Source organism: Anarrhichthys ocellatus, unplaced genomic scaffold (assembly GCF_004355925.1).
Source record: "Anarrhichthys ocellatus isolate YVR2014 unplaced genomic scaffold, GSC_Weel_1.0 scaffold13, whole genome shotgun sequence".
NCBI classification, from domain to species: domain Eukaryota; kingdom Metazoa; phylum Chordata; class Actinopteri; order Perciformes; family Anarhichadidae; genus Anarrhichthys; species Anarrhichthys ocellatus.
Window position 1 is genome coordinate 420,122 of NW_022280043.1, and position 21,464 is coordinate 441,585.

A 21,464-nucleotide genomic window follows, 5' to 3' on the forward strand; every position below is an offset into this window, starting at 1 on the left:
ATATACATACACACATATACACACACATACACATATATACATACACATATACACACACATACATACATATACACTTACATATACACACACACATATATACATACACACACATACACACATATATACATACACACATATATACACACATACACATATAAATACACACATATACATACATACACACATACATACATACATACATACATACATACATACATACATACATATATACACACATACATACATACATACATACACACATATATACATACATACACACATACATACATACACACATATACATACATACACACATATACATACATACACACATATACATACACACACACATATACATACATACACACATATATACATATACACATATATACATATATACACACACACACACACATACACACACACACACACATACACACACATATACATACACACACATATACACACACACACACATATACACACACACACACATATATACATACACACACACATATATACGTATATACATACACATGTGTGCATGCATGCATGTACACATGTACGCATATACGCACACATGTACACATACATATACACATGTATGCATGCATGTACACATATACGCATGCATGTACACATACATATACACATGTATGCATGCATGTACACATGTATGCATGCAGTACAGTACAGGATGCACACAAAGTGAGACAAACACACACCCTGCTCTACCTGCTGCTGCCTTATAAAAGTGCATTAGTAACATAAGTGTCCAGATCCATTATGGTTGGGACGATGCTGATGTGTGCGTCTGTGTGAGGTGGAAAAAGATACAGAGCCGAAGTGTTTGAAAGCGTGTGAGCGATTAGAAATGAGAGGAGCTTTATGATGCTTTTTACTACCTCCCCACTGAGGTCGATAGGTGTAAGTTGCTCCTTTGGCCTTTTGCCTGGACCACGGTGCCAACACCTCACAGCATGGCATTCCCTCTGCAGGATTGTTTTACTGCTTCATAATTACACATCAATAAAACTACTCAGGTGAAGTAGAAGAGGATAAACCTTCTTGAAACTGCAGGCAGTGCGATGAACTCACGCTGCTGCACACCAGGAATGTGATCTCATATTTCTCAACTAATATTGTGTTTTTAGGGAGTTTTCTTTTCCCTGAGCACATAAAAGATAACGATACATTTCAGACTAAATATATTAAAAATACAAAAATGTGGTGTAAAAATGTTACAAGACGTCCTCACAGTACGTCCACAATCAGTCCACACTCAGGTCAACAGAGCTAAACACACACACACACACACACACACACACACACACACACACACACAATGACAGTTAACAGTAACAAAAGCAGAAGTGATATTATTGACTGTTTCCTCTTTCAGTGCTAATCCTTAAGATGCTCCTTCCTCATCCTCCACACTCTTCAGCTCATGAGCCTTCTCGCTGACATCACCCGAGTTAACATCCTTCCCTTTATTTAGTCGGAGAAAACTGAAAGGTTGCGTGGTGTTTTTAACCGCTGCTTTTGTAAAATCACTTTTTTCAAAGGGTCGTCACCTTTGGGTTTCTGTAAAAAACTGAAACACTGAAATGTTGGACACTTGGCAGATTTACTCCTGTATTAGCTTCTCTGCACTGGCTCAATGTAAACTCGCATATTTAATTTAAAATCCTGCTCCTCACCTACAAAGTGCTAGTTGGCCAGGCACCATCATATCTTAAAGAGCTCATTGTACCCCGTTACCCCACTAGAGAGCTGCGCTCCCACAATGCGGGGTTACTTGTGGTTCCGAGAGTCTCATAAAGTAGGATGGGAGCCAGAGCCTTCAGTTATCAAGCTCCTCTTCTGTGGAACCAGCTTCAGTCCGGGAGGCAGACATCCTCACCACATTTAAGAGTAGGCTTAAGACTTTCCTTTTTGATAACGCTGATAGTTAGTACTGACTCAGGGTTGCCTTGGACCAGCCCCTAGATATGCTGCTATAGATAGGCCTAGACTGCCGGGAGACTACCTCCTAGAATACACTGAGCTCCTCTCCTCTCTCTCTCCTTCTGTATGAATTCATGTCTCATTAATGCACTTTACTAACTTTGCTTCTCCCCCGAGTCTTTGTGCTTTTTCGCCTCACAGGTTTCCTTCCTGTTGTGGTCCTGCTGACACCCACTGCTGCTACTATCATTATTAGTCACATTACTGTTACCATTACCGCTTTTAATATCATTAGTTTTTCTTGTACCAATGTGAGGGTCCAGGGACAGAGGAAGTTGTATGTGTACAGACTGTAAAGCCTTCTGAGGCTGTACAAAATAAATGGAATTGAATAGAATTGAAAACTCTAAGCCCGAGGAAACACTTTAATGTTCCCTTCATCATTTCAAGTGTCCACTGGACATGGTAATGATTTATCAATTATTCAAATGCAGACTTTTTAAAACACAACCAATAGTTTATGCGCTGAATAACTTCATGTTTACTCCCCTGTCTCTGCTACTCTTTCTGGCTCCTGCTGCTTTTTTTTTTTTTTTTTTTTTTTTTTTTAAATTCAGTCCTTGCTCCCTCCTCCTCTCTCCATGTTGTGGTTTAAGTCGCTTTGCATTCCCAGGATTCCTTGCTGCCACTCTGCTTACATACCTCCATGCCAGCTGCGGCAGCAGAGCCAACATCACCCTGTTTACCCTCTTCATGACTGTTTTCCTCCCTCAACACTTATCCTGCTCTTACAGCTCCTCTCTGCTCCTGTCCCGACCGTCATCCTCATTACAGGATGAGCCCTTGTACTCTTTCTATTCCTCTGTCATTCTTGTGTAACACTTATCTCACCGTCTGCACTTAAATGTAAATATGTATTTTAGTACAAACTTAACAAACCACTGTTCATACAAGTATTGTCACAACAACTAAGTGGCCAAGCACAGGAGATGCATCTCAAGTATCGAAGGATTTTCAATCTCAGACATAACAGGGGCTTCCTCATATTACATTGTGGTCCCACAGACACGTAAAACAAAACCACAACTTCCTCATCTAACCTTCAAGCTCCAGAATACATTATATACGCTACACACGGTAACATCGACCCTCCTTTCGTTCTTCACACCGGTACCTAATGCGTGAAGAGATGGCGGAAGTCCTCTGGTGCTCACAGTGCTTTCAGGACTCCATACATCGCTCCTGTCCTTACCTTCATGCCAGCAGCTGCTGCAGGTCCACCAGGGTCCACAGCCTGGATGTGACAGGGTTTGCTGCCTCGCACCACAAAGCCCCAGCCCACAGCATCACCTACAATCTGAGGAACAGCGAGAAGACACGGAATGATGACATGAGTCGGCACACTGTTTGTATTTAAGTGTGGTTGTAGCTAGTAGGTGGACCTTTGTGGTTAGATTCTCTCCATCATAAACTGTTCCCAAAAGGTGAAGAACAAAACATCGACACTGTGAAACCATGTCCCTAGTATTATTCGACTTTCAGTATTATTCAAGTACGATACCCAAATTGATCTGAGACACGTGCCGGAGCTTCCTGCATATCCACATGACCTGAAGGCCCGGCCTGTAGTGTGTGTGTGAGAGAGGGAATGTGTGAGTACGCGTGACTACATCCATGCTGAAGTAGTCTTTGTTAGAGCGCTGTCGTGTGTGTGTGTGTGTGTGTGTGTGTGTGAGTGTGAGAGAGAGAGAGAGAGAGAGAGAGAGAGTCCTACAGTGACTGTCTTCTTAACGAAAAGTCCTCCTGGTGTCTGCAGCTCCTCTGGACTCACTTGTCTTTTCAGAACTGTTGAAAAAAAAAAAAACACAAAATATTACTTACTAGCGTGACAATCAGGCAGAGCCAAATACATGTGCATACATACCCAAATAGGCATGGACATGCAAACACACACACACACACACACACACACACACACACACACACACACACACACACACTGAAGAACACAGACATAATATTGTTGTCTAACAAGTGTGTCGAAAGTGCTGTTAGTCACATGCTAACGGGGCCTGGAGGCTCACTGCTTCCTGAAATATTATAGCTCCCTTCCCTTGATCCAACTTCCCCTAACTATTGCTCAATTCAACATGACTCTAAACCGGATTTAACTGGACTTTTGCGTCTCAAAAAATATTTAAATTAAATGTTATATTCATTTCATTAGTATGAATGAGAGTCCCCCACGCACACAATAATTACCACATAAACTGGTCACATTAAAGACAAATGTAAGCTGAGAATATGCATCTGAAACAAGTGGGATCATATAAACGACAATATTTCAATGTTTTTTTAGCCATTGTCACTGTGTGCATGTGTGAACTTCTAATTAACTGCTTAAGTTATATATTCTTGGCATTTGGTCCGTTTCTGTTTCTTCAGTATTGTTAAAGCTCTGTGTTTATGTTCTGTTCATTAGCAATCCTTAAAGCGGGGCACTTTAAGTAATTACTGGTCATCTTTCTGGGGTTTAATGATTGACATATCCCTGAAGATCAGATGAATGAATGAAGACAGACACTTTACTGTGGGTCTCTTGCAGTCTGTGTAGTACTTCTCATCTAGTCTAATCTGATGAAACTGAGGGAGTGAAGTGAGAGACTTCTTTTATCCTCTTCATCTGGACATTTCCATAATCTCTCTGTGGAAATCCTGATCTGATTAAATCTACAGGACAACCTCTCTTTAATGCCTCATCTCTTTTTATCCGTCTGCCTTCATAAATGAATAGCAGAGCTTTTGTACAACATACTGTGAATGTTTTATGTTTTTGGACTCTTTATCTTCCCACAGTGTGATGCGCATAATTATTAAGGTTTATTTGAGGCAGAAGGGGATTTTTTGTGTGTGTGTGTGTGCCTTCCTTTTCCTGTCCATTGTGCACGGCGTGTGTGAGTGCTCATGTCGAGGGGGCTCTGGTGCTACAAGGAAACTCTGTCAAGGACTCTGCTTGGATTAGACACATCAAAGGAAACCTCACAGTAGTAAAGACACAGAGTAGAAAACACACACAGACACACACACCATTGATTATCACTTGCTACAAGCAGCACATATTGATCTTCCTCTGAAGTTAGCCTCTCTCTTCTTCAAAGCTTCTATATTTCCTTCTAAGTCCACTAAAAAAAAAAGGTGAAGTTTGCTTGTATTGATTGGCAGGAGGGGGTTAAGTAATTTTGGGTACAACTTCTTTTTGTACTTACAAGAAACAATGAAATTTTTAGGTGAATCTTTTTCAATAAATCACATCAGGAATTAATGTCTTCATAACACATTTAATCGATACGTTAACATTAGCAGGCTTCAACTAGGAGCTATTAATCTGTCTGTGAACACAAAACCTTTCCCCTTCCATACCAATGTATTCACATTCATTAGGAGATGGATGCAGCTGATCTGCATGCATTGGGTGAAAACCAGGAACACGACTTGAGGTTGGCTTTGTCTATCGCTGATGTCATACACACAACAATACTTTTTCCATGACTTTTCCAGGCCTTTCTTTTTGACCATACATTCTCTGAAACATCTGTGTATACATGAAAAACAAGAGTAAAAGGTCACAGTCTGACGTTCCCCCACGCAGAGAACTAAGTATCGTCAAAGGGTCCAGGCCTGGAGTTTGATATTATCAAAATGCATGGCTCTTCCAGGTTTATCATGACTGTAACAAACCCTGATAATAAAGAACCAATTGAAAACTAAGTTTATAAAAGCTGAAACATAACATCTAGTATTTGTTGTTAAGAGATGAAGAGTGAGGCCCTTCATAGACTGGACTCTATGTGTGTGTGTGTCCATGTTGTCTCACCAGACTTGGGGTTGCAAAGGACAGGTGGACTGCTGCCGAGCGTAGGACTGCTGCTGTAATAACCGCTGCTGCTACAGCTGCTGCTCATGCTGCTCCGCCGAACTCCGACCACCACCTTAATCTCTTTAGTGGGACTCACTGAGACAGAGAGCGACAAAGAGAGCTGTGAGACCACCGACAGACAGGACAAAGCTATGAAGCTGGATCTTTCTTTCTTTCTACCTGCAGGTCAGTCAACAGCATGAAGAGTAGCAACCCCAGCTGTGTTTACATAAGAGCCTTTTACTTCATCAATATTTATATTCTCAAGGCAAATCCCTCATCTAATCCCCCTCAATTAGTTCAAACTAGCACATATGTTTGAAAAGAGTAGGTTAAACTATCTCTACCATAGTTTGCTAATTAAAGTGCATGTTCCCCAGAGGAACTAGCATTGAGTAAGTGATGAGACAAGGTTTTAATGGAGAATCTCCAGTAGTAGTTATTAAGATAAAGATGCTTCAAGCACAGCTCTAAACCCAGTCCATCTGGTACCAGAGTTTGCTTAAGATAGAGAACTGGACTCTGTTTCTTTTAGATTTACAGCTGAGCAGCTAAACTTTGCTGCTGAGCAGCACTTGTCCAATCATTTTACATTCACGTAAATATCTTTGTGAAAATTGTGAGTCCCATTTAGGGAAAGTAAACTTGACAGTGTGATCGCACAACAGGACTCAACACTTTACCATGTTCTTCAGCCTGGCAACACAAATACCTCTACGGTGTTATCTTTATATGATGGATACAACCAAGGACACCAGTCATTGTGTTTGTGTGTGTGTGTGTGTGTCAACAGAAGATAACGCAATAGGCGTTAACCTGTCCCTGTGTTTTTCCCCCAGAAGACTGAATCCAATAACTGAGGGTAATATTGAAATTTTACAGTGAGAATAAAGAAAAAACACTTATGAATAAATTTTAAGTTTTCCGTCAGGTTTTAATTGAAGAACAGGTAACCTCATGTTCTGACCACTACTAATAGCTGGCATACTATTAGACACAAATGGTAAGAAATGGTAAATGGTTCAGTTTGTACCTGAGAGGAAGCTGGTGTTGCCTCCATCTGAGTTCTGTTTGCGGAGACAGAAGGGACTGTCGTGACTCTCTGGGATGCTGCGGCTGCGCTCGTGAAGGAGTTCGATCAGCCGCCGTCGACGCCGGAAATTCATCCTGAACTGGTAGAGGAGGGGCCCGTCGACAAAGTGGTGCTTGTAGGTTACTGGTGACAAGGAAAAATGGACACGGAGAGAATAAATGAGCTTTGTTTCAGAGGAAGAGAGAGGGAGAAATAAGACAATGTTGAAAGCATGAAAGGCTTTCGACACTTCATCATGATGGATATTCACCGATGTCTGATCTGAAAAACTAAATCTCGTCTGCGGTTCTCTCAGCAACAGAAATGTCTTCTTAAGAATAAAGTATGAAGAAGGCAGAGTGAGGCATGAGGAAATGGACTAATTACCACCACTCAGACATGAACAGGGTTTCTCTGCAAAATGGTAGTCAGACTCCAACGTAAAATGATTTGAATAACTAAAGGGAATATGTCATATTTATTTCCAATGATCAGCTTGGCTTAAAAAAAAAAACCCTCACAGATTCTGCTGAAACTCTGAACTCAACTGAGCAGCGCTAAACAAACTGACCACTGAGCTCACATCACCTGTGCTGAACAAACATAACGTAACCTTAGAGAGCGTCGCCCTCCGCCTCCACAGCTGAGCTGACAAGACCAGCTGGACCAAGCAGATCACGTGTAACTGTCGGTCCACCATCACCAGCTTTTATTTTACCGTTAGCTTTGTTTTAATAATAGAAAAGTATTTTATGAATTCAGAGATCCTCAGATAGAATTTTGGAAAAATGGAAGACAAAAGATTAAGATTAAGATACACAGTTAACAGCCCAGATAAATAAAACAATTTAATTAAATTGTATTTACCTTTTTTAAATGTATTGTCTCTATTTAAGGTTGTTATGAACCTCCCTTTTAGATTTTGATATCGATATAAGTCTTGGTTTTCAAAATTATAATGGAAAAGTACTACAATGAATCACAGGAAATGCAGGTCAATGAACCACACACCTACATTCATCAGATACCTGCGTAGAGACTGTAGGTCAATAGCCTTTGTTCGACAAGTAAAACCTTGAACTGTATTCAAACCGGTTTATTTTCATTTGCCCTCTATAGCCGCAGTTCTTCTTACCCAACCTCCTTCATGAGGATTTAGAGTTTCAAAGACCAAACACGGCCCTGACTCTCTTGCTGAAGCCTCAATGAAATGATTTCCATGGTTTAAATAGATCATGTTGCACTAGTAAGCACGAATGACGATTCAAACCCATTACAAATATTTCATGTAGTTTGATTTAATTCATAAATTCTCTTATTTATTCATTATGTACACATATTCGATAATGGAATACGTGTACATAGCAATAGAAGGTACACATTTGAACATGGTTGATATTCACATGCCCTTCGTCCACCCCTCCAACATCAGTGACCGTCAGTTATTGTCTGTCAAATGCTAATCCAGTGTGTTTATACAGTGAAGCCCTTTAGTTATCGTTTAACAGCCGACAGTACAACAAAAACACACACTGAGCTCGTGGTTAGTCCACATTTCCTTTTGTGGTTGTGAAGCTATTGTCAACCTAACAAAATCCTTTTATTATATGGGACAAAGAAAGACACACACTAGTGAACACCCTTTAGGGGAGAGTTTTACTCTCCTCACCACAATAAAGGACTGAACTAATGCAACACTGAAATGCTACTTTCTCTTTGCTAGTTTTCTAATTCTTCTCGTGCTGGTTTAAACTGATTTAGGAGGAAATTCTGTCAATATAAGATGTACGTCATAACACCTTGCCCAGTATGATGACAGCGTACTATTGGCTGACTGTGTTTAGCAGAGCAATAGATCTACTCTACTAAGTCATGTGATGCATTTACTTACATTATCGGCACATTTTACTTTAAGGCCTGTTTTAAAGCTACCTCCTGCCTAATATCAGCTGGTCAGAAGTATAGTGTAGAAACACAGCTACCACATTGTCCCTCAGAAAACAATGATGACCCAACACAACGTGGATCCATCCACACTTGCCTGAATGTGAATGAATGAATGTGCGAGTATGACCTCTGCCCAGCAGAGCGTCTAGGAAAGCAGATTAGATAGTCTATATCTCTACTTCTCAAACATGTTAATGTGTTTCTAATGGGAACATTATCACTACAGATAGATCATTTTAAATAACCATCTACTGTAACTACAGGGCGTATGAGGATATGAAACAGTGCAAAGTCTGCATATCATCCACTAGTGGAGCAGTTATTTCCACAGGGAGGATGACACTACGAGGCCAGCAAGACGCTAATCAGGCTCCTTATCAGGGAGAAGACATCAACAATGTTATGGCCTGTACTGGAGTACTGATAACATTCAACTGATAAGCATTCAAATAATTATGCCTTTAACTGGCCTGGTTTAACCTGCTGTAGCACGTATTCACACCTGGGAGCAACATGTTTGATTACACACAAAGCATTTTTGTTTGATTTTAATGTTTGAAGTTGATTAAACACTAACTTTGTGAAAAATAAAATATATCAATAGAAATGCCTCTTGTTGCTTGTATTCAAGTTGTTATTAAAAGATGTTTCTGTTTTCATTCTGGAACTAAATCTCAGTGCTGGAGAGTTTAAAGTACTTTACTTAAGTATGTCCATGTTTTGCAACTTTATATTTCTTCTACATTTGAGATGAGAACAGTGGACTTTTTACTTCACTACATTTATCTGATACTACATAATTTTACACATTCATAGTTCACTGGCTGCTGTAGTAGAGCATTTTTTGTTTTACATTTTTGACATTGTGCCGTTTGCTAATGGATGCAATGTAATATCCAGAACATATCCGTCACAAATTCCACTACTTCTGCCTGTTTTCAGGTCCTTCCACACACACACACACACACACCATGAAATCACTCATTGCCCTCACCTCGTCTTCCACGCCCATCTCACCTGCAGCACATTCTGTTTTTAGTCCCTCACTATTTACATCCATCCACTTGCACTTGATCCCTGGCAGAATGTCTTGTGTGTTACTGCCAACCTCTCCAGCGGTATTCTAGTTTCTGCATCTGATCTGCCTGTTCCGACCCTGCCTGCCCCTTTTTGGATTTGTTTGCCCGAGTGACTGATCTCCCGGTTTTAACCCTGCCTGAAAACTGAGTAAACTGAACTGTCCTTGTATCTCTGTCTCTTTCTCGTGTACAAGTAACCTTTAAATGATCAGCTTATAAAATGTGATTAATATTGACATTGTAAAAGATCCTTTATAAAAAATGTAAAATTAGCTCAACCTCGATTATCTTACAGTATATTAAAATTAATATTTTTTACATAGTGGTATTAGTATTTTCACTTGTGGCCAGAGTATCTCTTCCTCCACTGCTAAGACTATCGAGCTGAACAAATCACATAAAACTTAAATCACATATTCGTAGATTACATGATAGCCCCACAGTTAGTCCAACTTGTTGACCTCCTGATGCCTGTGACATTCAGCTCACATTTCCTTGCGTATATCACTCGGTAACATTGAGTAACTCAACTCATCGTGGACGGTGTATTTATACTGTGTTCTGTGTCCTGCTCATCAGTGCAGGACCGATTCTACTGGCAGAATGCGTTTGTCATATTTATTAATTATTGGCGTCTGCATGTTTTGACATTCTGATTGTGACGTCATTATTAAATAACCCGGAGTATGATTATGGCGTCATTTGAACACTGGAATGAATTTATTAGGCTCAATGTTTTGGGGGAAATTGAAATGATACGACTCATCAAACCAGACACTCAGGAATGATCAGCCTCACGTGACTGAATGAAAATGACAATAAATTATGTAAAAGGTGTCTCTCTCTGTCTTTAATTGTATCCATAATAAAAGTTATTGAGGGAAATAACAGATGATGAAAAGACAAATCTTTCTAATAATCAAAGAAAGTGGTTTGTGGTCCTTTTGTTGTTCAGACCTTCAATTAACATGCTATATTCTTAACCAGATGGTGAATCAGAAAATAGATGAAATATAAAACTTGAGTTTAATCTCTGATCCGTCTTCAGTCTGGTATGAAACTTCAGTGATGTTGAGAAACATCAGATCAGTCCAATCAGCTGCAGCGTCCAATCACATAACTGATGAACAGGAAATGTTTTAGCGGCTGACACGCAGCCGCTAAAACATTTCCTGTAAGGCTGCTCTTGGGCATCCCCGCTCATGGCTCCTCAGAGATTCCTCCTCGCTGCTCTCTCCTCAGAGCAGAAATAAGAGCTTTGGTACGGCCGTCAATATGGCGGCGCAGAACAATTTCCGGTTCGAGGATCGATGAGCGAGGAAAATGACGAATAAGAGAGTTGAGGATGTACCTTAAGAGACTAGTGAAATATAATCCCATAATAATCAGCCAGCGCGACATATAATGTGGGTCAGTTCAGAACGTCGGTGTAAGAAGTCTTTTCATAAAATATTTTTAAAAGAAAGGCACAACTGTAATCCAGGTTAGTACTTTCTAGACATATATGATGCTTAAATGGGCAAATCGTCGTCCTGTGTTAAAAACTGCTGCATGCTCAGATTCAACTGCACTTGACTTTGTAAAGGACATTTTTTTCCAAGAGTCAAAAGTGTTTAAGTGTGCAGATAGGGCAGTAATCACACTATGAGTCAGTACAAGTATAGGAGTCCGGACAGCAGAAATGTGTCACCATGAAGTACTAGCTGAGCTGTTTCACAGGATCATGCAGAGGAGAGACGTGACTACATGAAGTACCATTCACAGATAATTAATCTGTCAATACTGCACTCAGACTGTGTGACACTCAGTTGAAGGAAGTAATATAATGTTGAAAGACTTGACATTAAATTAAACACTGTACACACTAATTGAATGATACAGGTGTTGCTTGGAACTGCGAGCCGTTCAAATAGTTCCCAGTACATAAAAGAACAGTTTCCCTGTCTTCCTCACCATGCTGGATGATGCCATGTTCGAGAAGCCTCCGTCCCAGCTGCCCTGCCTCCTCCCTGGTTGCCATCTCGCCCTCCTGTAGCAGCCAGTCGATGAACTCAGCGGCCACCAGCGCCCGCTCAAATGTCCCGTTCTCCTCCTCTCTGGTTTGTAACAAGGTGTTTTCTGTGTTCATCAGCCTGTGGAGAGAAGAAAGCAAAGTTTAATTGGTTATGAAGTCAAAGAGTGTGACGGAGGAGATCGTTGCATTCAAAAGGCGATCTAATCCGATCCATACACGAAGCTAAAAATGTGTGACCCACTACACTCAGACAGTTTGAAGTCAGAGGTTTAGCTTCATGGGAACTGTGAACCAAACCATCAAAGTAGCACCTAAAGTAATAGAGATGCATTGATACAGATATTGGTCCGATACTGACTCAAACAGCTGGATTGGGTATCAGTGACAATGGGCCAATCTGGTATCGAATACCATTATTTTAATAAATAAAAAAAATGTAGTACATTTATATCTATGCATTATTACATTATGTTTTACAAAGTTGGGAAGCAACGTTTAAGTCAAGCCTGGTGTTGCTTAAAAGAATGATCCCATTCACATCCACACAGTGAGACAATCAGCTTATCAATTAAACACTGGCATCGGATCAGTACTTAGTATCCAAAGCCCAGGTATCACGATTGGGACAGAAAAAGTCAGGTCAGTGCATCCCTATGAAGTAAAGTACTCTTGACTGTATCAGGAAAATAAATGTGATTATGTTTCAAAATTTATTTTGCAGCTCTGGTGGATGTCTCCATAGCTACATCTGGCTGGGCTCATGTACTTTAGCAGTGCTACACACAGCACATACTCATCTAATGGGACGAAATGCGAGTTCTCAGAAATGGTGCAACATTTACAATCATTGGACATAATTTGACCCTAAAGCACTATTTAATTACCCAAGAGATGCGTTCAGTGTTCAGCAAAACTAAGGGTTACAGGGAGTAAAATAGCTAATTTTCAGCAGGGAAAATCGTCCAAACCAGCAGCTCTACCCCTTCTCTCCACTCTGTAACCTGCACAGTCAAACGCACAAACACTGCAACTGTCTCTGGATCAGCACTTCAGCCACATAGAATCTTAAAACAGTCATTTTGTTTATAAATGTGTGTAATTCTTAATAGGATTACATGAAGCGGGTGGTGTTATCTCTTCCGGATGACACTCAAACAATCAAAGTCAGACAAGTACACACATGCACAGAGAAGAGTAGCTGACTCTCCCCTGATAAACACACATTCACACCCATCTCTCACACCCAAACGCTGTCATCTGAACATTCACACAGCATAAATCAGCTAGGCAGTGGTTACAAGAAACGATAAGCTTTCTGTGACACACCTGTACATGTCAAAACATGTGCTTGCAACTAAGTTTACCGTCAAAGAGACAGAAACACTAAACTTGCCACATCCTTGTTGGCAGTGTTTTGCTGGCACAAATTGCATTCCCACATTCTGTTTAATTGGCTATCAATCAATTACTAAACAGTCGACTCAACAATCAGAGAAACACACTGAATATTTGCACCACCGTCCTATGGAGTGCTGCAGGAATGAGTCCTAAAACCTGTAGGCTACATGAGACAGCATTTTTGCACTTCTAATCCCCTCATCTCATAGTCTATGCTTTTTTAATGGGTTTCTGGTTAGAGGCCTGAGATAAGATCTGTGAGAAGTTTTGTTCGTCAGTAAATACCCCTCTCGTGACTTTTGAAGCTTTTACGTGTCTTAAAAAGTGTCTGAATGAGACTAGAAAACGTTATCACAGCCTCGTTCAAACAAGCTCATGTGCACGTGGTGTAGTTCATTTACAGCCTAACATTAGCTTTTTACCATTGGGTATCTTGCAGAACAAAATGTGCAAGTATCCTACTAAAAGGCCTACAAAAATACATCATCCCTGCAGCCCTCTATAACCAAAGGCTTACGGCTCCGGGATAGGAATCGTTGACAACCACTGATCTACTTAGACCAGCCCAAACTGGAGACAGGAACCAGTGGTGCCCGCCTATCTGTACGGTTGTTGTAAGTTAGCTTTAGAGGTGCTGATAAGCGGATTCTGTTACCGTTGGACAGCGCCAACTTAGCTGTTTCCAGCATTTTCAGTCTTTATGCTAAGCTAAGCTAACCAGCTGCTGGCTCGAGCTACATATTTACTGTACAGACCCGACAGTGGCATTGATCTTCTCATCCAACTCTTGGCAAGAAAGCAAATAAGCGTATTTCTGTCTGGCATTGACAAGCCATCAGCACGTCTATTGTTCATGGGAGACAATTTAACATCTTATGGGATTAGTTGCAAAACCTCTCGAGCCCAGGAAAAACAGCTTCCCCTTTAATGAAGCTAAATGAGGATATGTGAAATTAAACTAAATGAAACCTAAATCAGGTGCAGCTTGTGAAAAAGCATCCTTTCTGCTAGGAGGCGCCCATCGTCCCAGTGACGTTCATTCAACTATGACTTATGATCAGAGCTGTAGGCCCCCATTTAAAGGGATGAATTAGGTGACACTGTATTCATCAAAGTTCAACCTCGGGTTAAGTTAAAAATAGAACTGCAGGAAAGAAAAATGACTGCTTCAGTCCTTCACTCATGTAAAGTCAACACACGACAGAATACATTCGTGTGAAACTTTGATGATTAGGAGCTTTGGTGGGCCCACATGAGAAGACAACATCATAATACAAACGTTGAAATAACTGGACATGTTCCATGAGGTGTGGCTGTGTACATAACGCCATTTAATCTATTTAAACATGTTAAGTCAATAGATCATGTAATGTTAGCTTTAAGGGATTGACTCAAAGCACTGTACTCAAAGTGAGCACAGTGCTTTGAATGGTAGCATCCTGAGTGCTATATAGGGAAAGACGTGAGACTGTACATACAGCATGCAAATGGTTCATGATAACTTAAAGTGGGACGAGGCGAGCTGCCGTGACCTGGATACGCACTCAGCGTAGTTGTTCAGTCAGCATACCTGACTCAGCTGGAGTAATGCCCACTGAGACGCGTTTGTAGGACCACCAGCCTTTTACCTGCTCTCAGATTTGGTCATTAAAGAGGGTCCCTGATGACTCTCTTGGGCCATGCAACAACTTTTAAAAGCAGAAATACCACTTTGAGGGTCATTTAAGGGACATGTGATGTGAGAGCAAAATAGAGTAAGCAAGTCACAGGCAGGCCAACGTTTTAAAAATAAACGAATAAACAATGAATAATAAAAACAGACCGAGAATCATCTGACCTGGAGGATGATTTGGAGGAAGCAAAATGTGTTTTTTTCTTTTCCAGGCCTTACCTTTAATTATTTAATGCTGGACCTAAGTCATTTCTAAATGTAGTTTATTTCTGAAGAGAGCAAAAGTGGAAGTAATCAAGGTGTCATGGCCTCCTCCTTTTAACTCTATTTTGTTGCATTTGCTTAAAAAGAGAGGCCGACAGCTCAGTATTATTCAGCATTATTACTTTAAAAAGCAACGTTTGTGCTTCTATTGTCACTTTCTATCGCCAAGTTAGATTTTTAAAAATATTTTTTTTTCCCTTGTTTAGTTCAATTTGCTCTGGTAGTTATTGCAGTATTTTGGGAAAATACAAAAAAAACAATGCTATACCTCATTCAGAACCCATGATTAGAAAATAGAGGCTGCATTTGTTGCCGTTTCCTACATGGCCAACCTCTCAGAATGTTTATGCGAGCACATTGTCACACTTCATGACCCCATTTTAGCTGCACTGTGGTAACTTGACAGCACAACTTGTGCTGTAAATAAAACCAGTTCTGAACCTTCAATGACATCACTTTCTAATGTCAAAGCGGTTTTATTTCCACAGCTCTTAATCTCGGTTGCAGTGTCCAAAGGCTCCTAACAGCGACCTCATGGAACAACAAATAAAAGATAACGTTGCTTAATGTACTTTTCGGGACTCTCGGTAGAGATTAGCATTACTTCAAACTAATCTAGCCTAGTTAAGTTAAAACACGAAATGTTCAAATACCTTTATGGTAAAACTTCCTTGGCTAATAACTTCGATTTATTGTAATAGCCTAAGACATTCTACCAGTTATCAGTAAGTCATGTGGAAACGTTAGGATCTACTCTCAAGCAGACAGCAGCTGATGTAATTAACCAGCCATTATCAGTCGTAACTTAGCCGAACAGTGACACGGACGTCTTCTTACTTTATATTGGTTGAACGCACGATGAACGAGTGGTATGTTTGGAAGTTAGTGGTTGTGTTGCCCTCTCTTTATTAAGCAGCATGCATGTTTGTACCTGACAGGAAGTAAAAGCATGTGCAGGATGTCTGTAATGCTGGAAACGGCCACATGTAAGGTGGTGTAGTGTATGCAATTCGCAGTTAATGTGCCAAATGGGTCCAAATACAAAATGCCACAACATTTGGTCCGATTGGTCTAAAAGTCATAAAATCTGGTACGGAGGTACTTTTGGCATGTATATAACAGCACAACTTCACCAAGTTTTAGATCAAGAGAAAAATAAGACATTGGGCACATGGGACTCCTTTTTTCCCTAAAATATAATAGAGTATATTGCAAAAACAATAGTCCCAAAAACTAAATATAGTACGAGAAGAAAAACTGACCAATTGTTCAGTTGCGGGAACAAATGGGACTGTGGTGCCTGGGCAATGAGAGACAGAGTCTAAACTGAGTTGTTTCGTAGCCTTGAAAAAGACACACGGAGCCGATAAGCAGCATTGTCTGACTCTTTCCCAGTGAGGATCCTCTGCTGCGGGTGTGAATGTGTGTGCACAAGAAGCGGGCCATCGATGCTCAGTGAATCTACTCCACGTAAATGAAGGTTAGATTCAAGTGTTTTGGTTCATTTATTCAAAAGGCAATTTGTTTCATTTAATAGTTCAATATGAGCATGACTAGCTCTTTTATATTGTTGCCATTCAACCACAATCTAGTGTACACATTCACAAGTAAACAGTCCAACTAGTGAACAATGTTTTAAGAAGGCCTGTTAAACATTGTGCTCTCCGAGTAAGCCTGTCGCCTAGGAAATGCTGTCTAGACAACGGTTTGAAATGTCTTCCTGCGTTTTTTTTGTTTATTGGTGTGCGTATGCTGATTTGACAGCACCAGAGATCAAAGTGTGTTTGCAGAGCGCTGTTTATTTTTCCAATGGAAAAACTAGATGTGAATTAGGCTGCAAGGGTCCTTGTTGAACATACAGTTTACATGCGTGTTAGCATGCTAACATTTGCTAATTATCACTGAAAACAGATTGTTATTTGCTTTGCAGGTATTTAGTCAGAACAAATGTACTGAACGAATAAACACCTGATGATGGCGTTAGAAGAAATGTCAGGGGATCGCTAAAGTTATCACATTCATCCTGAGAGAGACATGAATGTGTGTACCACATTTCATGCAAATTAATCTTATAACTGTTGAGATATTTCAGTCTGGACCAAAGTGGAGGAGCGACCTACATTAACATCCCCTGAACCACTCCGCTAGCACGGATAAGAAAAGCTTATCGGTTTATGAATTCAAATTTCTGTTTAAGACGATCAATCTAAGATCTCGTTTAGAAATACTGAGATTAAGTTGAATGTTTGCAATCCTCTCACCAAAGAACCAAATCATATATTTGACCTCTGGGAGATGGTTGGTTTGTTACCTTTGCAATAAATGTAATCATGCAGCAACTCTAGTTTGCAAGGAAGCAACCACCACAGCGGAGGTGTGTGCGTGTGTGTGTGTGTGTGTCTCTCCTCGGCTGCACCATGGTGATTACATAAACACATAGCTTTGAGAGCTGCAACGGCAGATGTCTACCCTTAGACTATTTCTTCCTCTTATGCAACTGCTCTGTCTGTGTGTGTGTGTGTGTGCATGTTTGAGAGAGAGCGTGTGCACATGAATGTGCGTGTGCACATGAATGTGCATGTGGTTAAAAAAAACATGAAAAATAGGTCTCTGTTTATAAGCGTGTTGCTGTGTATGCGTTAAGAGAGGCATAGAAATATTGTTTACTCATGGGACAAAGAGGGGGCAGGATGCATAGGACAGGGAAGGAGAGTCAAGCTGTGTGTGTGTGCGTGTGTGTGTGTGTGTGTGTGTGTGTGTGTGTGTGTGTAGTACAAAAAAAAAGACATTGAGTGTGTGTGTGTTAATGCAAAGAGGGTGTTAGCGTGAATCCTAAACTGTAGAGATGCCACTGAGAGGAGTGGAGAGACACAGAGGAAGACTTTGGGGTTACTATAGAAACAATTAGTCTCATCAGTATTGGAACACTAGCATCATGGGTAGAAAGCTGACAAACAAACAGCATCATTAGTGGTGTCCTCTGGCCTCTAAATCCAGCCCATCTCTGGACAAATGCTACGAGTTAAGATGTTTCCAATGTCTTGATTTTCCAATCCCTGAAGCCTCCCACTGCGGTCAACAACCAGTCAATACGATGCCCTCGAAATCTAATGAAATCCAATTTACCAGCAAAACAAATTTTCCAAACATTAATGGTGGCAGCATTTCTGACGCATTCAAATCATGCCGTTGAGAACGCTCTCGCAGAGAAATGAAGAGGAAGACAGGAAATACATGCATGGCATGTGCTATTGCTTGCCAAAAGGCCACAGCACCAGATTGTGAAGTGATAGTTCACCGTTCATCACGTCAACTTTACTAGTACCATCTTTGAGGAGGTACGCCATATAGCTTAATACACTCAGTAAAATTGCTTTGCTTTGTCAAAAAGTTACAAATTCCACCTGAAAAACGGTCCCAGCCAAGAAATATTCGGACACATAACTCCACCCATTTCCAGTCTTTATGCTACGCTAAGCTACCGTAAACAGCTGCTGGCTATAATGCCATACGTATCATACAGATATAAGAGCGGTGGGTGATCTTCTAATCCAACACAGCAAGAAAAATAAAAAGAGAGAGATGCCCGGGGACTTTCTATTTCCATTACACAAATGTATGAAAGGCCATGTTCCCTCAATCCCTCTCATAGCTCCTCTACGGCTGAGTGGTTGTGTTTGAGCGTGTTCATACTTCTCATAGATCCTCTGCCCCCTCATGAAGACTTTGGCTTCACTGTCCAACGGGAATGTGCCGTCATCTTTCCGGAAGCGGTAAAACAGCTTCAGGTCTTTGAACTCCCGGTGCTCGTCACACACTGAAAACACACGCATGCACAGGGGGATTAGTTTTGAGGTTATGACTAATGAATGTTGGGTGTAGTTAATGATCAATTAAGAAACACAATATAGCATAAGCAAGCGTGTCACATAATGGGAACATAGGAACTTTTACTATGTTAGTATAAAGCAGTCAGTGAAATCTTTAAATCGTTAAATCATTTATGTACAGCTGGGATGAGTTAATATTGAATTATCTCTGTATAAACTTCCACTAAAAAGGAAGAGGCAGCCAACTCTTTTGTCTCCGTTTCAATGTTTGGTCAAAAGGGAAACAGCAAAAAAAAAGTAGATACTGTACAAGACTAAGCCCACACACTTTGTGCACACGTACACACACACACACACACACACACACACACGCGTACAGTAGCTCAGCTTTACCGTGGTGAATGATGCTCTTGTCTAAGAGTTTCTGTATGATCTTGATCGCCGTGTCTCGGTCCGAGGCCTCCTTGTGTTCGATGAGCCAATCAATGAGCTCCTTGGCCACAAAGCAGTTTGGGTAAGTACGCAGGTGGTGCCGCCGATCCTTGATCACTTTCGCCTCATGGAGCCGCAGCCTGGAGGGCAGCAAACAACACCAAACAGAGGGGAAAATAAATCATCACGAGTTCTATGACATGCTAAACTTTTGATTTAGACTTTTTTAATTTGAAATCAATGACTTGAAGTCGATAATAGTAACAACTCCTACTGTTATAAGAATGAGAGTAATGACAAACGTTTCACCGTCTGGAGGGGAACAGTCCCTGTTGTAGTTATGTGAACTGCATGTCATATTTATTAAGAAAAAAACATCTTCTAGAAAACATTTAAAACATGCACCTAAAGATAAATATTTGATGCATTACCGATATCTAAATATTGCTGTTGCAATCACAACCGATACCAGACCACGCGTGATGTTGGTTTGTTGTTGATGAAACTATATCATTTTTGGGCTGCTGAGGTATCATGAACCTGACAATGCGTCGTCTCCCTTAAAATGTGTTTAATTAATTAGTTTAATTTATTCAGAGACGACATCACACCAACTCCATTAAACTAAAGGTCAATTTAATATTTCTCTCAAGTTGGGCTGAAAGCTAATATTTGGATTGGGAGAGAAAGGAGGAACAAGCAACCCCAGACTTGCTGGTTTCATTTTAATCTTTAATGTCACATTATCATTATTAAGCCAACAGATAAACTGCAATGTATTTTATATACTGAAAATAAAAGGTGACTAAAAATGACCATCATATTTTAAATACCTGCAATCAAAAGCCGATGCCTAAGTTGCCAACCTGGTAACCGCTTTTAAATGTTAGTTCTTAGCGCTTCATTGAAAAATTGTCTGCAGGGATTTATATAGTGACTACATTGCAGGAGGACATGACAATCCTCTTAAGCCTATATAGATGGCCTAGATGCTGGTTTCACATCAGCAAGGTGACCCTGATCATTGTGAAACAGCCCTCCACAGCCTTAGCAGAGCCTCCTGCAGCTATAGCTAGTACCCCTCTGTGCCGAGTCTGTGTGCAGCTGGCTAGCATCACTCCGGATTAGCAGTGACAGCCCTGGTCCAAGGCTGCCCAGTAAGACTTCACTGCCAACCAGGTCTGGCATCATCCTCTCCTCCTCCTCCTCTGTTCAGCTTCAGTGGGTTTCATTCCAATCTACCAATAAATTGTCTCAAATGGAGCTGGAAACGAAATCATCCATCTTGCCGTTTCCTCACAGGACGATCGGGTGTACGACTAATTGTTGTGGTAGGTGTTCCTGTTGCTGCCTTGGTTACCACTCCGTAGCAGCATCACACGACGACAGGAAGGAGCGTTTCTGAATGGGCCTCTGGCTCCCAGTATGACCGTAACGATGCTGAATCCCAGGCTGCAAACATTCACAAAGCCTCCCCTCTCTATCGCAGTCTGACATTGTGCAACAAACGGTCTATTCACAGCTATGAACTAGTCACAAGCCTTACTACAGCAGCTGCATGTGTCTGTGTGTCACGGTATCCCCGTCTTTCTGTCTGAAACGGATCCGCTTTACGGTGCAAGCTGTCGACATGATGGGACACAAATGGGTGATAAGATATTCCAAAAACAGCCAACAAACTGTTATCAGTACCGGGAACTCGTGTCTCACGAGCTTGTGATAAAATGATCAAACAAGGGTGTGGATACGGTACACTCCTTGCTTTTATACCAACAAGTGTTTCACATCAGGTCAAATTGTATTCTTTGACTTCCTCATTTCATCACTTGTTCTGAAATAACAATTCAGATCAAAAGGACAAAGCTAAAGCCGGGGGGGGGGGGGGGGGGG

General features: G+C 40.9%; 1 protein-coding gene across 3 annotated transcripts in view; it reads right to left on the reverse strand.

Moving 5' to 3' along the window:
* deptor (DEP domain containing MTOR-interacting protein) overlaps positions 1 to 21,464 on the reverse strand; it is a 31,135-nt gene that overhangs the window by 7,149 nt on the left and 2,522 nt on the right. For 2 of the 3 annotated variants that reach the window (XM_031853059.1, XM_031853058.1), the window contains exons 3-9: positions 19,536 to 19,714; positions 19,006 to 19,129; positions 11,918 to 12,096; positions 6,900 to 7,082; positions 5,825 to 5,962; positions 3,725 to 3,795; positions 3,203 to 3,307 (exon numbers count right to left, since the gene is read on the reverse strand). In XM_031853059.1, the coding sequence (XP_031708919.1) occupies positions 3,203 to 3,307; positions 3,725 to 3,795; positions 5,825 to 5,962; positions 6,900 to 7,082; positions 11,918 to 12,096; positions 19,006 to 19,129; positions 19,536 to 19,714 (979 nt within the window). Of the gene's footprint in view, positions 1 to 2,174; positions 3,308 to 3,724; positions 3,796 to 5,824; positions 5,963 to 6,899; positions 7,083 to 11,917; positions 12,097 to 19,005; positions 19,130 to 19,535; positions 19,715 to 21,464 lie in introns of those variants that run through there. The other variant, XM_031853060.1, reaches the window with a different exon arrangement.